This window comes from Zalophus californianus, chromosome 6 (genome assembly GCF_009762305.2).
Source record: "Zalophus californianus isolate mZalCal1 chromosome 6, mZalCal1.pri.v2, whole genome shotgun sequence".
Taxonomy (NCBI): Eukaryota; Metazoa; Chordata; class Mammalia; order Carnivora; family Otariidae; genus Zalophus; species Zalophus californianus.
This window is the reverse complement of record NC_045600.1, coordinates 89,690,167-89,706,297: the sequence shown is the minus strand read 5'-3', so window position 1 is coordinate 89,706,297 and position 16,131 is coordinate 89,690,167. Positions and strand designations below refer to the sequence as shown.

The window sequence follows — 16,131 nt, the reverse complement described above, 5'->3', positions numbered from 1 at the left end:
AAGGTTTGGGGAGGGCTCAGCTGTTTCCCAGTCTTTTGAAAAGCTTTTGCCTTTCTTGTTCTTCCTGCACGTAGAGGCTTTTCAAACCTTTGCTTTCTCTGTGCTCATTAAATATAATTTTAGATCTGAGACACGATGAGATTCTATCAATTTAAGTCATATTTTGGAATAATGACTTCGGCTGAGTTAATTTCTCTTTTTTGGTTGTTAAAATAGATGAATGAAGACTTCATGACAAATTTGCCTCTCCCTCCGCTCACCAATCATTCAGACAAACTGATGTTTCAAGTTCCACAGTTTTCCCAACTTCTCTTGTTCCATCCCCCTTCTGCCACTCACAATGTCCCTCTTGGCCCTGTTTTCCAGGCACCCCAGGATCATGTCAGGGACTTTCCCAAAACTGAGATCCATGCACAAAGTGCATTCCAAATACCAACTATCTAAGTCTCTCCTTCTCCCCACCATGAAATCTGGCACCATTGATTGGAAGATGCAATATGTCGGGTGGTAATCTTTCCCTGGTGATGCAATTCATACAACTGCCTGCTCTCTCCCCACCACAGTAAATGTAACCACAGGATTTGCCGCCACATAATGTCTATGGAGCTCCCTTCCCTCACGCACAAATTGTTCCTTGCTGAATTCAAATGGACCAATAATTAATCAGTTGCAAAGTCAGAAGTTACAAATGACATTCTACAAATGAAACATTATACTACACATGACATTCTACAAATGAAACCTTTAAACCTGGCATCCTGACACCAGAGACATACAACTTACCTACACAAATAGCAAAAAGAAAGAAACTTTTTTTTTTCTGTTCAAACCTGGAAATTGTTCATCAGCCCATACTGACATGGTTCATGTCGACATCTTGAGAAGTCGTAGCCCAACCCACAGGCTGCTGAACCATTGCAGTTCATCCCAGAAATGATGGTATCATTCATGCTTCCGGTGGCGTCTCGGACCACACAGGCCCCTGAGGAAACAACCGTGGCTCATCATTTCTTTATAAGCGTTCTGCTCCCATGGGATTTTCTTCTGAAAACATAGTTTACTTTGAGTCTGAGCAGGTCCACCGCATCCTCTCTTGTCATCCTAGGGACATGGTACCTGAAGTTTCCCATCCTCAGAGGCTCCAGAACACCCCCTGTCTCTGACAGTCTGCTCTGCCACTTCTACTGCCTTGGGGGGTTTAAGTCCAAGCTCTCACCTACCTTTGTAAGACACCTGGGGGTTGGAACTCTCCAACCTTTACTTTCTGAAATGCACATGGCAGTGCTTTGCACATAATATTCAATTCATATTTCTGGCATGGTGCTACTGACTAGGTGTTTTTCAGGTAGAAGGATTTATTTCCTCATCTGCAAGAGAACTAAGGGATGGCATTATTGAATTCTAGTAATTAAGAGACCTGAGCCCTTGTTTTCAACTGATGATAGTCCTTGCATAATTTTTTTAAAGAGTTATAATTCAACTTTATATAGAATTTTAAAGGTTTAAAAAATAAAGAAAATGTTTGGGGATAAAATATTGAGATTTCCTTGGTAATATTAATGGTCAAATAATATTCGACCAAATATCAGTTTATTCCATTACTTTTATCTATTTTGATATTTCTGTTATTTTCCATTATAAACATTCTATGATGAATATCTTTGTGCACAAATTTTTTCTTCTCTATTTCAAAATATTTCTCTAGGATAGATTCCTAGAAATGGAGTTATGAACTTTTTAAAGATCCTTGATATATATTTTTTTAACAGACTTTCCTTATGAATTTTGTAACTATAATCTCTGCCGCTATGTATTTGATAGGATTATTGAAATATATGATTATATGTGGAAAATATGTAGAAACTTTTCTGAACTACCTGAAGGATAAATATTTTACAAACTAAATTCCAACCAATAAAACTGTTCATTTTGCTTTTCAAACTCTAGCCGGTATGAATTTTCATTCTTGCTAATAACTTTAAGAGAGGTCCCAGTGACAGGTACTAATGGGAACCCTCAATTTTATCCATAGAACTCATATCCTGTGAATCTGCAAAAGATTTAAAAACAATAGGATCTTCGAGTTGGAAGAGTAAAATAATCAGTACCGGAATCCTGTTTACATAGCCCTGAGGGGTGGCCTCCTAGCCTCTGCTTAAACAGTTGAAATTATGAATGTTGGTTACCAAGCAAAACAATCTGTTCCCGATTTTACCTTTTTGCATTGTTCATTTATGTTGAGCTGACTTTTTGGAAGCATATATTTTGGCTTCTGTGCAATACAACTCCCTAAATTTCCGTGAAGCCGAGCTATGAGCCATAACTTGCACTAATGACAGGCCAAGGACCCCAGGACTATCCTCCTCTCCAGGGAAAAGTATAGAAAGGGAATTTTCTTCCAGGCAAAAACTGGAAGAATCTCTCAAATCAGGTCTATAACTTTACTCGTTCCTTCATTTTTACATTGTGTGAGATAGGAAATCATTTGGGAAATTTAACTTAAGGTGGTTTCAATGTCATTTTAAAATGTGTCAATTTTCTAAAGTATTGGAATAAAATCTCTTTACATGTAACTCAACTTGGAAATGCCACACCAATACACCTAACATTATCCAATTTCCTCAAATAAGAGACAGTGAGAGAAGTTAACGGTTTTGCTTTTTTCTCCAGAAGCCAAAGTAATATAAATGCACTTCCCCAATTTCCTTTAGCAGAGTACAGTTGGGATGTGCCCTTCGGTAAAATGGTCATTTGGGCTTCTGCAGTGGGGACCCATATTCCCGAGTGTGCACAGACAAGAGTTTTCTTCTCTGGATGTTCCACATTTCTTCCTCTCCTACTGTGGCATAAGCATGAGGTGACCCCCAACCAGGAGGAGGTGTGGCTGCAGACAGCAGGTCGAATGAAAGTCAGCTTGGGAACAGCAGGTGCATCCACATATTTTCCGCTTACTGAGCAATGTGGGGGCTGACCACCCACACTGCTGGCAGCTGGGTCTTGTTCTGATTTCCTGCCAACTTGTGATAGTGACATTTCCATATCAGGGACAGTAGTGCAAGGAGAAGATACAGCCATCAATTCTATGTCTTTCATACATTCCTAAGGCTTTTATTTTTGTTTTTGTTTTGTTTTATTTCTGGCTTCTTTTCTCTCGCTCTGTTTCTCACCTGCCTCCCATGGCAAGGGAGGTGGATGCTGGGAATGGTGGCTCCTTTGGCAGTGGGGTTATCACCTAGAGTAACTAAATGGGATTCTCTTTGTGTTCATGTGGAATAACAATCTGATTAACTCTACCCTAGCCCTGACCCAGAGACACCTGTAATACAGCTTAATTGCATTCAAACCCCTAAAGCACCCAGGAAGGGAATTAAAAATGTTGTCTTTAAAAAAAACCTTTCTACCCACTGAAAGCCCACTGGACATAAGAACAACCAGACTCCTTGTAATTCTGGCATTCGGACACCGGAGACATACAACTCACCTACACAAATAGCAACTCCTATGTAAGCGACAGTGGTGATGAAAATGGCCAGCATGGTTCCTCTGGGGATGGCATCTTGGGGATCCTTTGAAGAAACAATATGGTGGGATGAAGAGACAGGGTGGAATAAGAAATAGAAATGACTTGGAGTTATTACTGTATTTCAAATGTTTAGGCTACCCTTCCTGAGACAGGGTTGAAAGAAAAGATCAAGCAAATTGCAAAGTAGTGAGCCTGAGTTCTTTTTGGACAAATACAAGGTGTTCAAGGTGAATAAAGAAGTCTCTAGAACTTTGCGCTGAATAGAAGAGATCTCTAACTGTCCAGGACAGAGTTTTTATAGAAAAGTAGACCAGTTAGCTCACTCACTAAGCGTCTCCCTCCCCTTTATCTCCTGTGAATTTTATGCAGATACATCAAACCTTAATGTATTAGGGGAAAGACACAAACACACCCCGCGCATTGATGCACCTTGACAATATCTGTGTGTGGGTATTAGTTTTGTACTAAGCTTAGGCTTGCCTTAAAAATAAATAACTCTGAAGCAAAAAAGATGATCTACTAAGTTTTCCAATCCCTCAAATTTCCCATTTGGAATCTAGTTCAGGAATGACTGCTATGGGAGATATTTAATTTCCATAAGCAGGCATAAAGAAAGAGGCAAATTTAAGCTTATACCAGAAAATGGGCTTTTCTTTTTTGCTTATGCATGTATATAAATTCACTGGGCTGAGCTCACATCATATATAACATACCATTTTATATCCTGTTTTGGGGGCTAAATCATAGCATAATCATTTCCAAGCACCATAACTTTTAAATTATTGAATTCAACTTAACAGGGATTATTAAATAGAGATTTCAATGTATTCTTGCTTATACAAGGCAGTGCCTGGCATATAGAAAGAGTCAATAAATACTGAATTGAGGGAAGCACAATCTCAGTAGGTATTAGTCCCCCCACCAGAGGACCTGAGATGTATCAATACAAATAAGCAATAAATGTAGTCAAAGTTTGAGCTTTTTTGTTTTTGTTTTTAACTTAAATCTGCTGATCAAATCCATCGGAGAGGCCAACTCATGGTAAATTTCCAGCGTGACAGCTGGAAATAACTATACAAGTGAATTTGCCCTTAATAGGAGTAAGTCAGCTCCATGGAGCCACTCTGTGGTCATTGATTCCCACTCCTTTAAGAATATTTGTACATAGGCCTAGTTCTGCTGCATATATACCTAGCGTCCTCCTTCCAAACTCTTGTCTGCAAAAGTGATTTTGGCTAATGAGTGCAGTTGAACAGCACGTCAAAGGAAGAAGAAAGTAATTGTGGCTGAAATGGGCCCCACTCAATCTCCCAATTCATGGTATGTTTCAAGTTTTATTTTATAAACTATGTCTTGTGATCTGAGTGAAATGGGAAGATTAATTTAAGTGGGAAGAAAGGAAACATATATAAAGATAAGAGGTGTGAAGGTGGAGGGCAATCACGTACCTCAAACATAAAAGCTTAGCTTTTATGAGGAACCATCTGCTACAAACTCTGAAATTACTTACTTAGAATTTACATGAGGGTCAGACTTGACCCAATATAAATCAGGATGTCAGTATCTTAATGTGTGATCATATATTCACCCTGTCTGCTCTGGCTCCTTTTCCCCTAAACAGGGACCAGGACTTTGACAAATTCTTAGTTTTTATTCTAAACGTTAGTTTCCATCTCCCCAGCTGTAACCTAAAAATCTAACCTTCCTTCACCTTTCTTTATTAGATATTTTTTTTTTCTTAAGACAGAATACACAAGCAATCTATTAGATTGCTGCTTTTTGAGTGTCAACCCCATCTAATCTTGCATCTCTGAAGCTGCATCTTAACTATCTTGGATAGATTTGGGTACCTCCCACATCTTCTCCTAGGCACATATTTACAGATTATCAATTAGCATTAACCAGTGGAAGGCTCAGGGTGGGAACTTTGTAGCATCGCCTTGTGCCAACTCTTGTTGTCACTGGCAGCCTGAAGTGCCATCTTGAGAAGGATTCTGAGGCTGTGAACAGAGCTAACGTCTTGCATATCCCTATAGTGTATAAATAAGACATGTTTACTAAGTTGAAATGAATCTCTAATGTGATTATTTCTAGTTTTACTCTCAGAGAAATCCTATCTTTAAAGTACTGAAGTTTCCTTGTCACTTCCCAACATGTGGTCACCTCTCAGTTCCTAACATGTTTGACCACTCTGGCTTTTGATCATGTTAATTATTCCTTCTCAAACATTCTCCTCTCTTGACCTTCATGATCCCACTCTCTGTTGAGTTCCTTACCTCCTAGATGGCTCTTTGTCTTTCTTCTTCACAGACTCCTTTTCTACCACTAACATTTTGAATGTCCCCTGGGCACTTTCTTGGTCCTTTGCTCTCCTCCCTCTTGCACAGACCTGGATGAACTCATCCATGCCATGGCTCCCAGTCCTGCCCTAGATCTTTCCCAGAGCTCCAGACTCATAAATCTAGTGACCCACTAGACATCTCTACTCTGATGTCCTTTTGCCACTGCAACCTAAATGGCCAAATCTGAGCTTCTTTATCCTCATCAGTTATAGCATGGAATCAATTCGGTAGGTTGGTTGCATCCAGCATTAAAAGAATACAATAGAATTGAACTGATGGGGCAATATTAGCAGACATCATTTGTAATAAAGTTAAAAACTGCTCGGGGAAAATTTTGTATGTGTGCACTGGATTGTGATGTATAGTGTTTTCTGACTGCAGATCATAGTAGAAAACACACTTTCCGTTTCCTCTCCTAACCCTAACAAAAAGCGATCCCTTTGATCCATTTCCCCTGCCGTGGCCTTAATTCAGGCTCATGCCGTCTCTTGTCCAGACTGCTGTGATATCCTCTAATTGGTCTTTCTGCCTCTGGTCTCCCTACCTATCACCCCCCCACCCTCTAACCCATCGTTACAAGCTGCTAGTAGGCTTTTCCTAAAACAAACGTAAACATATTACTCCTTGATCTAACTTCCTTAGTGTCTCTGGCTAGTTTGGGGATAATATCCAAACTCCCTCTTCTGTAGTTTAAAGGATTTTTGCGTTCTACTTAATAGCATATATTAGTGTATATGCTGAAAGTTAAGCTTACTTGCAAAATCACCTAAATATTTTTAAGTAGAAAGAATGCAACTTTTTACAACACTATGACTGCATGTGCCCTGAAAATCATGACAGAACATTCTCTACATTTTCTTTATATAGAAACTCAAACTCAGAGATTTCTCAGTACCGACTGACAAAGAAATAAAGCTCCTTACTAGTATAGCATCCCTAATCAAGGTAGCATTCATCTTGGGAGAAAGGAACTTTAAGTCTTGCCATTTTAGATAGGGATATCTTCTGGTTCTTTGCTTACTCCCAGAATGTCAGGACACACGGAAGGTCCTTTATAAACATGCTTATGAAAATGTTGCTGAAACAATTTTACTTGCATGCCCGATTCCACATGTCAACTGATTTCCATCAGCAGCATCTTTCCCTGTGCCTTTTGACATTCCAGGCCTTCTGTTCCAAACGTCCCTCTCTTCTTTATTCTGTTGATGAACACCTATTCGTCCCTTGAAATCTGGATGGAGTGTCCCTATCCTCTGAAGGCCTTCCCTTACTTCTTCAGGGACAGGCAATTACTGTTTCCTCTTTCCCTTGTACATGATTCTGTTCTTGTTTCTCGTGACTCAGACAGAGTAAGTCTGTCTTCACCTTAGACCATGAGCAACTTGAAGGGAGGACTGTGCTCTTCCTTGCTTCCCCAGTGTCTGGCATCAGCAGGTGCTCTGTAAGTGTTGGCTGAGCTGAACTGACAACTAAGTATCTAATATGAACTTGTTTCTAAGGAAAGTACAATATTCTTTCATTTAAATGTGTGCTTACAGTTTGCAGAATTTTAAATCAGTGACCTCCAATACTTTTCCAAATCTGAGAAACTGGCAGCTCCACATCCATAGCTAAATTTTGTTAAGCAGCGATACTTAACTACTCGAATCATTTTGAACAAGTTACTTAATTTTCTGAGCACCCGCCTAATCTATTTTATGCCATATCTCAGCCCAAGAATCTACCATGGCACTGTGGTCCCTAATATGACAAATCAAAATCCCTTTATTCATTCACTCAATAAATATTTATTGAAACCTACCTAGCTCTGAGGAGGCAGCAATGAATATAACCAAAGGCAAGGTCCCCACTCTCACGGACTTACATTCCAGAGCAAGCACCTCTTGCTCGGGTCTCACCAGTGACGATTTCCCCTTGTATCATAAGGTCATCCAGCCTCCTCAGGGCTTCTCCAGTTAAACTGTGAGGGATCCCTTACTATTTCCAGTATCCCCATACCTGACTGTTCTTTTGTCTTCTCTGCCTGGAATACCCTTATATTTTCTCAACAATAGTCAGTATTGAGCTTTTGCTCTAAGTTCACACTTCAAAGTAACTTCCTTGAGGAAATCATCCCAGACTTAACAATTATGTGTTTATTGTGTTTATCTCACAATTTATTCAGACATTACATATGATGTTCATTTATACATGTCTCTTCATGGCTCTTATAAATATTTCTTGTCTTCCAAAGTTGATTATAGATGTATTGAGGTAAGACCTGTGTCTTCTCCTTTTTTGTATATGTTAGAGACTGTTTACTATCCCCTAATAGCCATTCTCACCTTCCTCCTTTTAACACAAGAACTCCCTAAAATTCTAGGCTCATGGCTGCCCAGCTACAGACTACATTTCCCAGCCTTCTTTGCAACTAGGCAAGGTCAGAGAGACTAAATTCTGGCCAATGGAATGTCAGCAGAAATAATACATGCAAGGTCCAGGAATTGCTTTCCCTCTATTCTTTACTCCTCTTCCTGTGGGCTGGAACATGATCTTGGAAGTGACGGGTCATCTTGGACCTTGCAGATGAGGACAAACCCTAAAGGAGTGGTCAATCAAGAGAGGTGATCTGGGATCCTGGGCTACCATTTGGAGCAGACTTTTCTTATTCCACTGCATGGCCTATGAGCTCAGATTTTTATCCACTAGAAAAATAAACTTCTATCTTTTTAGGTCACTGCTACTAGTCTTTTATAAAACATTCAAACCAATATTCTAATAGTGCTCTTTACAGTACTTAACATAAAGTAATATGAATGGAGTGCTAAATAAATACCAATTAAATGAGTGAATATTTCTCTGAATTTAATGACATAAAAATTCACTAATAAAGTGATTTTTTTGGAGGGAGAGGGAGGGGGTGGGGTGTTTTTTTCCCTGAATGTTATGTGTTTTTGTTCCTTAGATGTTTAAAAGAGAAAGGCTTGTTCTGATATTCTTTTCACTGAACTATATTCATCTTGTTGGAAATGTTATAAACTGCCAATATTCTCCATCTTTCCGATATCACTGAATAAGACTTTTGGATGGACTATCAGAAACAGAATGGTCTGGCATTAAAGGAGAGAACTTTTAAACTACTGGGGACCCTTACAGAAATGTTGGTTTTAACATCAGTAGAGAACTATGGTCACTGTTGACCTCTACAGCTTGTGTTGCTCACCAACAGCACCACAACTTCCCAGGATTACAAAAGCAGAGGAAAACAACATACCTCCAAGTCTCCTGAGATATTGGCACCAGCAAGAATCCCAGTAGCTGCTGGGAAAAAAATGGCAAAGACAGAGAAGAAGCCTTCACCTTTTGTGAAGCTTGGCCCGAAGTTTTCCGCAAATATTGATGCTGCAACACAAATAATGAGAACATTATCTTGTAGACTTTCTTTACAGAAAAGGAGATATGGTTATTTTTAGCTTCTATCAATGTATCATCCAAATGGGTCCCTATATTCTAAAAGGAATGAATTTGAAGATGTTGGTATACTCTTGACGAACTTGATGTCAATATTTGCCAAGAGTCAGTATAGGTATATATCACAAGGTTTTAGATCTCTAGGACATAGCTCTGAAAAATTTTTTGTGTGCCAACAGAGACCCAGGCCTCCAGATTTTTTAGAGCCTAGAAGATTGAAAAAGAGGGAAATGGAGAATTTTTCTCATGACCATGCTGGCATATTCACAAATATACCACACATGTACACTGCCCTACACATACACAGCTCCTTTCTTATGTGCATAAATAATCAAACACAGCTTTTCTATGCTTTTTGTTTTTTTAATTGGTGGAGCAACTTGTGGGTGAAACTATCTTAACATTTTGCTACTTATGTTCTAACCTTCCCACTTCTTGCTCCCAGAGATTAGATCTTAAATTCTATACCAAATTTTCATATATAGGAAAAGAATAGTAGCAAGGAACTTTAGTCATAAAATAATACCATCCCACAGGGTCTCAACAAATTACTTAAATGAGAAGGGAACGATGTAGAAGAAAAACAGAGTTGGAGGGAAGAAAAACACGAACAAAAGAATCTGGGATGATGCAAAAACAAGGAAAGAAAGCTTAAGTCATCAGAAAAAATACGGCAGGAGCTAGAAGGAGGGAAAAGAATAGAAAGGAAAACGATGTTAACATGCAAAGCAAACAAGACAAACTTTACAAAGAAAAAGAATCAGGAAGAAAGAGGTGATCTAATACCAAAAGGAAACAGACACTCAAAACTGAATAAATGATGAAGGGAAATACTTTTTAAATCTCAGCAGTGGATTCTTGAGTAAGCTAGAATGGAAAGTTAGGATGGTGTGTATAGGTGGAGGAGAATTTCATGCTTTGTGACATCCCCTCAGGATCCTATGCCAATTCCTACAATCTTTTGTGCTTGAAAACCTGACAGTGATGCTTAACTAGGTAATGCTATAGATAAGCAAGGTACAAAAAAGTTTAGCAGAGGGGTGCCTGGCTGGCTCAGGAGGTGGAGCGTATGACTCTTGATCTCGGGATTGTAAATTCGAGCCCCATGTTGAGTGTACAGATTACTTAAAAGTAAAATCTTAAAAAAAAAAAAAGTCTAGCAGGAAAATGACCATGTTTGGCTTTAGTATTCTCGAGGGTTGAGCAAATTGTCTGAACTAGGTTCTCTTTCCTTGTATGTACAACTCTACTTATACTATTTGACGGCAGCAACAATTTGTCCCACACTTGAATGTTTTCAAAGCACTTTTGCATCCACTATCTTATTTACTTCTCAAAAATCCCCTCAGGAAGTTGTTATCACCCACACTTCAGCAGGGAAATTTGAACCCCAAACATGTTAGGTGACTGGTCTAGCTGGCAAGCAGCAGGGTTGAGACTCACTCTGGATCTCCTGAGTCCAACCCCAGGCTCTTCTTTGGATCACACTTGGATTCTAATGGCTGACATGGGGGTAACAGGGGTGGTGATGGAGGTGGGCAGTGGAGAACCACTGATTGCCAAGCAACTCATTTGTCACACGTACCTTGGTAGTTAAAGAAACCTCTGGACTTCTTCTCATTGTTGGATGGAATGACGGTTCCAATGAAGAAGTTTGCAATAGCAATGAGGAGAATGACCAGAAGTATCACCTGAGCCTGGAATGGCAAAGTAAAAGGAGGCCAATTTAAGAATTACTTAACAATGTTTTACATAATTACAAAAGTCATGTCTACTGAAAGTCCACTGGACAAAAACTCTATCTGGTTATTCTGATTAAAACTACTATCCAGAGTCGGTAATAGTGTATCTTACAGAATGGTAACTTATAAGCCTTTTCTGACCAGAGTGTAGAAGTTACATTTTCAATGGAGGCTTGTGCTTGGGCATTTGAAGGTTACATTTCAAAAACATTCCAAGTACTAGGTGAGTAACTTACTGCAGTGCCCTCAGGAATATAAATGGAGCCCAAAGTTTTATCGCTGATAGAGTTTATTTCTTTTCTAGGCAGAGTGCCTATGGATTCTTTCCTTTCCCAGTGCTAAATGCAACAGGAGTTGCATTAATAACACAATAATTCATAGAGTTCCTGTGATGCCTTGTACACTTGATGTTGGGCTACCGGTGTGTGCCCAGCACAAATGGTTTGCAAGGTTGACCAATCAAATTGTCTTTCTTTGTCCCCCTTTCCCCCTGCTGACATTTCAAGGGTCTATTGGCTTGGCATTCCCATATGCTTGCTGTTCCCTCTGTAGGGAATGCACTTCTCCCGACTCTTTGCATAACTATTCCTTCTCATCCTTTAAGCCTTAGTTACTTTGTTACTCAGAGAGGACTTTCTTGACCACTGAATCTAAATAATAACAGCTAACATTCACTGAGGGTTTACAGTAACAGACAGATTTCACTTTACCAGTATTCTTTCAGATAAATAATACTATCAATAACTGTCTGAAGTAGGTAATATTGTTATCATCATTTTAAAAGATAAAGAAACTGAGGCACAGAGAGGTTAGGCACGTTTCTCAAGGTCATACAGATGTAAACCAGATCCAAATCCAGGTGCTGTGGCAACAGAGCTAGAGCTTTAAACCTACCTTCTACCGCCCTGCAGCTACATTGCCTCCCTCAGGGAATAAAGTCATTGTAAGTAGATGCCCCTTATTTTCTATCTGAGTGCCCTGTTTATTTCCTTTATAGCATGTTCACAATTTACCATTCTATATTTACTTGTTTATCTACTTGATCATTACTTATATCCCCACAGACCATAGTATGTTCAACTAGGGGCAGTATTGTGCCTGTTTGTGTCATCACTGAATATCCAGTACCTAGCAGAATGCCCAGCACCTAATAAGCACTGGATTAATTTTTGTTTGATGTGAATGCATAATCCACAAATAAATGCTGTATGTTTCTCATTGCCTTAGGGAGGTGGGCGGGTTTGGCCACTTTTCAATCTCTGGGGACCTCTTGAAGTCTAGGCACCATATCTTCAGGCTCTTAAGACCAGTTGCAATTATACCAGTCACTAGAGAGTTATAAATCAGATAAAAGACATGCTCCTGCCATTCAGAAATTTACTAACTGTGTTACTACTAGTTAAATCCAGATATTGTCTAGTTCCAGGACTTACTCCTGAAGTACTGCATCTCGGGGGAGAACGATAGTTTCGGCCTCTATCCCCTTCTCCCATATCCTTTGGGCTTCAGGCACCCACAGTCAGCTGGAAAATGCGACACCAGGGGTGGGACTGGGAGACGCAGGTTTCCAGCATGGACTGTTCCTACAATCATAAGGGGCCTAGGGGTGAAGATGGCAGCAACCGAGGTGTCTCTGTCACAGTGATGACCACACAGAGAAGGACAAAGCGCAGGCCCGATCATGTGACACACGAGCAGGGCGTCCTGACTGCCTGGACCTCGGGTTTGGAGGGCTTGGGGCTCCCCCCAGTGCTAACCTGCAACTTTTGCCATAGCAAGTAATAATAGCAATTCTTTTTGAAGATGGGGTTTGTTCTATTCCTGCAATTTGGTCAAGACCGAGCAGCGGTGGTTGATGACATCATTTTGAGAAAAATCACCTTTGCTTCCCATTCCATTCCAGCTACTGAAATTCCTAAAAGAATCACCACTGTGATGGAGCCGATTATCCGAATGTCGTTGGTTGGATCCACCATCATTGAATTGCTCTCCTGGAACAACAACGAAAATCACTAAAATGGTTAGAGACGGAGCTTTTTTTTTTTTTTTTGTCTGTATGTCGTATTGTAAAATTGAACAGTAAGAAGAAATACTGTGCTCTGGTGACCATTTGGATAATGGAAAAGCGAGGTGCTTCTAAATCAGAGATTCACATTATTTTGTCCTATAATAATAGGCCACTGGTAGCCAAGGTTAGGAGTTGGAAAGTCTAGATGCTTATTCTAGTCACAGCTTTTAAAGCTGTTGTTGCACCGAGATAAGTATGTGTACACGTAAATACACATTGTTGTTATTTGTTTCACAAGAATGATTATTTTTGCGTGTCAAGGGGAATCTTAGAGAAATAAAACTGAGTGGTTTTCAATGTGACTATTGGAAAATGCATGTTATTCAATTAAATAACAAACTCCATAATCCAGATAATGCATTTCTTGAAGATCACATACCTTATGAACTATATAATCCACTCATTTACTCATCTAATTTTCCAATAAAGGTCCTTTATTACTGATTGAATTCAGTGAATGCTATCACTACCATGAAAGGAGAACTAGAAGTTAGTTCACATACCAGCTAGTTAACACGCTCACAGACACACTGTCGAGATGGCCTACCTAAGCTAGGAAATGCTGAGTTTTCTGCAGTGAGTTGTTCTAATGTTTGAACTGTCTTTACCTTTGGAAATCTATAACCACAGTAGTAATATTGCTGCTGATAATAGCACCCATTATTTCTCTTTTGTTTCATGTTTTACACAGTATTTCATGTACATTATTTCATCTGTTCTGTACCACATTTCTATGAAATACACAGAACAGCATTAATAGCCCACATGATAGATTTGAGAAATAATGTTCAGAGGAATAGAGGGACTGGCCCAGAATATCTCAGCTAATCAATATGAGAGCTCAGGATTCCAAGCCAGTTCTGATGCCAAGCCTAGAGCTCCTTCAACTATATCGAACTTCCACATTCTACAGAACAAATCTATTTCCTTTCATCTTGCTATAATGATAACCTCTTAGTGCCCTGAAAAGGCAAATTGAACTGAATTATCTTACTTGGCTGAAGAAAAGAAAAACTTTTAATTACCTTAAGAAGATCTACCACTGTTTCAGCAAATCCCACCACATACATAGCAACAGCCACTGCATTGGCAAAAGCAAAGATCAAGCCTATAGATCCACCAAACTCAGGCCCTAAGCTTCTGGAAATAAGATAGTAGGCCCCACCTAAAACAAAAAATGAACATGCTTTACTCTGAGGAACTCCTAAGGGATTTAGTTTCTATGACCAAATAATTTTGAATAATTTTTATTCTAATAAAAATATCGCAACTTGCTAATAATATTAGGACTCTTGTGTTACTTGAATGAATAAGTTAGGCTTTCTTCGTACTCTGAGAACGATAACAGAATGCAATAGAATTATCCTGACTTAGTAAATTCTGATTTATTGAAACCCAGTTGTACACAAATTGTATACAAATAAGACTACAGCAAACTTTACCAAAACAAAATGCTTTGCTTTCTTTTTCTCTCTTTCTTTCTTTCTTTCTTTCTTTCTCTCTTTCTTTCTTTCTTTCTTTCTTTCTTTCTTTCTTTCTTTCTTTCTTTCTTTCTTTCTTTCTTTCTTTCTTTCTTTCTTTCACACAGAGAGACACAGCGAGAGAGCGAACACAAACAGGGGCAATGGGAGAGGGAGAAGCAGGCTTCCCGCAGAGCAGGGAGCCCAATGCAGGGCTCGATCCCAGGACCCCGGGATCATGACCTGAGCTGAAGGCAGACACTTAACGACTGAGCCACCCAGGCGCCCCCAAATGCTTTGTTTTCTAAAAAAAATTCATTGGTGAGTTCAAATCAATAATGTAATCAAAGTAAAATTTTATATTTGAAATTTCCAGGAACAGGCAGGCCTAGGCAGAAAATGAAGTAGGTGAAGTTTATCATTGCTATTCTACCTTCCTTTCTGGTATACTTTTCCGATATATATTTTCTGCATAAAAAGGTATCTGTATGCAGGGCCCCTGAGTCGTGCCGTTGGTTGAGCGCCAACTCTTGGTTTTGGCTCAGGTCCTGGTCTCAGGGTCGTGGGACTGAGCTCCACGTCGGGCTCTGCTCTCAGCTCGGAGTCTGCTAAAGTTTCTCTCTTCCTCCGCACCCCCTCCACAAATAAGTAAGTAAATTAAAAAAAAAAAAAGGTATCTGTATAGTGCTACGTGTTATCCACTCTATAAATTGGAATTGGTTCTGTTTTTAGCTCAAGAAGGCGTGATTATTGCCAAATACCCATATATGTATGGGGGTGGCAAATGGGAAGAAAGATAGGGAGGGTTTAGAACAATCGCTTCTCCTTTGGACCTTGAAAAGATTGTTCTATATGTGGCCGTGAACTTCTTTCTTTGCACATGAAAGACTGAGTTGCCTTGGTTACTCTTAGAGGGTAGTGAGAGCAGGTAAAAAAAGACTAGGTGTTGAGAGGCCTAGTAGCTAGATGCTCTGACTGACCATAGGAAAGTAATGACTTCCTCTAAGGAGCTAGTCTTAGAGGTGAGCAGAATTGGTAGAGGAATGACACTGAACAAACATATCTCAAAACAAAAACAAAACTATCTTTTACGGAAAAGGAATTTCCTCCACTGCAGTAACTCCTTTGGGTTAAAGGGTCAAAACTCTCTTTAGAAATGTAACCAATTATTTGGGTGGAGCAAATCCCCATTATCTCCTTTGTCCACATGACATTAAATAAATTAGCTAGCCGGTTACTTCGGCTTGGTCAAAATGAGAGAGGGGCAGGGGAAGCTGTGAGAGGATGTGTGTTTGTGGAAGGAAGGGTGCTCTTAGAAGGTCCTGGGGAGGGAAACCTGGATAAGGTACCCAAGTTGCGGCCCCAGGAGAAGCCAAATAGAATGGGAGGGGGAGGGGCGCCTGGGTGGCTTAGTCGTTAACCGTCTGCCTTGGGCTCCGGTCATCTGGGATGGAGCCTCGCACAGCCCCACATCGGGGCTCCCTGCTCCGCGGGAAGCCTGCTGCTCCCTCTCCCACTCCCCCCTGCTTGTGTTCCCTCTCTCCCT

The 16,131-nt window shown here is 39.9% G+C and overlaps 1 protein-coding gene across 3 annotated transcripts in view; it reads right to left on the bottom strand.

Annotated features, from left to right (window-relative positions):
- SLC12A1 (solute carrier family 12 member 1) overlaps positions 1-16,131 on the bottom strand; it is a 93,511-nt gene that overhangs the window by 59,648 nt on the left and 17,732 nt on the right. For all 3 annotated transcript variants that reach the window (XM_027570290.2, XM_027570289.2, XM_027570291.2), the window contains exons 6-11: positions 14,151-14,290; positions 12,938-13,048; positions 10,901-11,012; positions 9,119-9,246; positions 3,482-3,566; positions 831-982 (exon numbers count right to left, since the gene is read on the bottom strand). In XM_027570290.2, the coding sequence (XP_027426091.2) occupies positions 831-982; positions 3,482-3,566; positions 9,119-9,246; positions 10,901-11,012; positions 12,938-13,048; positions 14,151-14,290 (728 nt within the window). The remainder of the gene's footprint in view (positions 1-830; positions 983-3,481; positions 3,567-9,118; positions 9,247-10,900; positions 11,013-12,937; positions 13,049-14,150; positions 14,291-16,131) is intronic.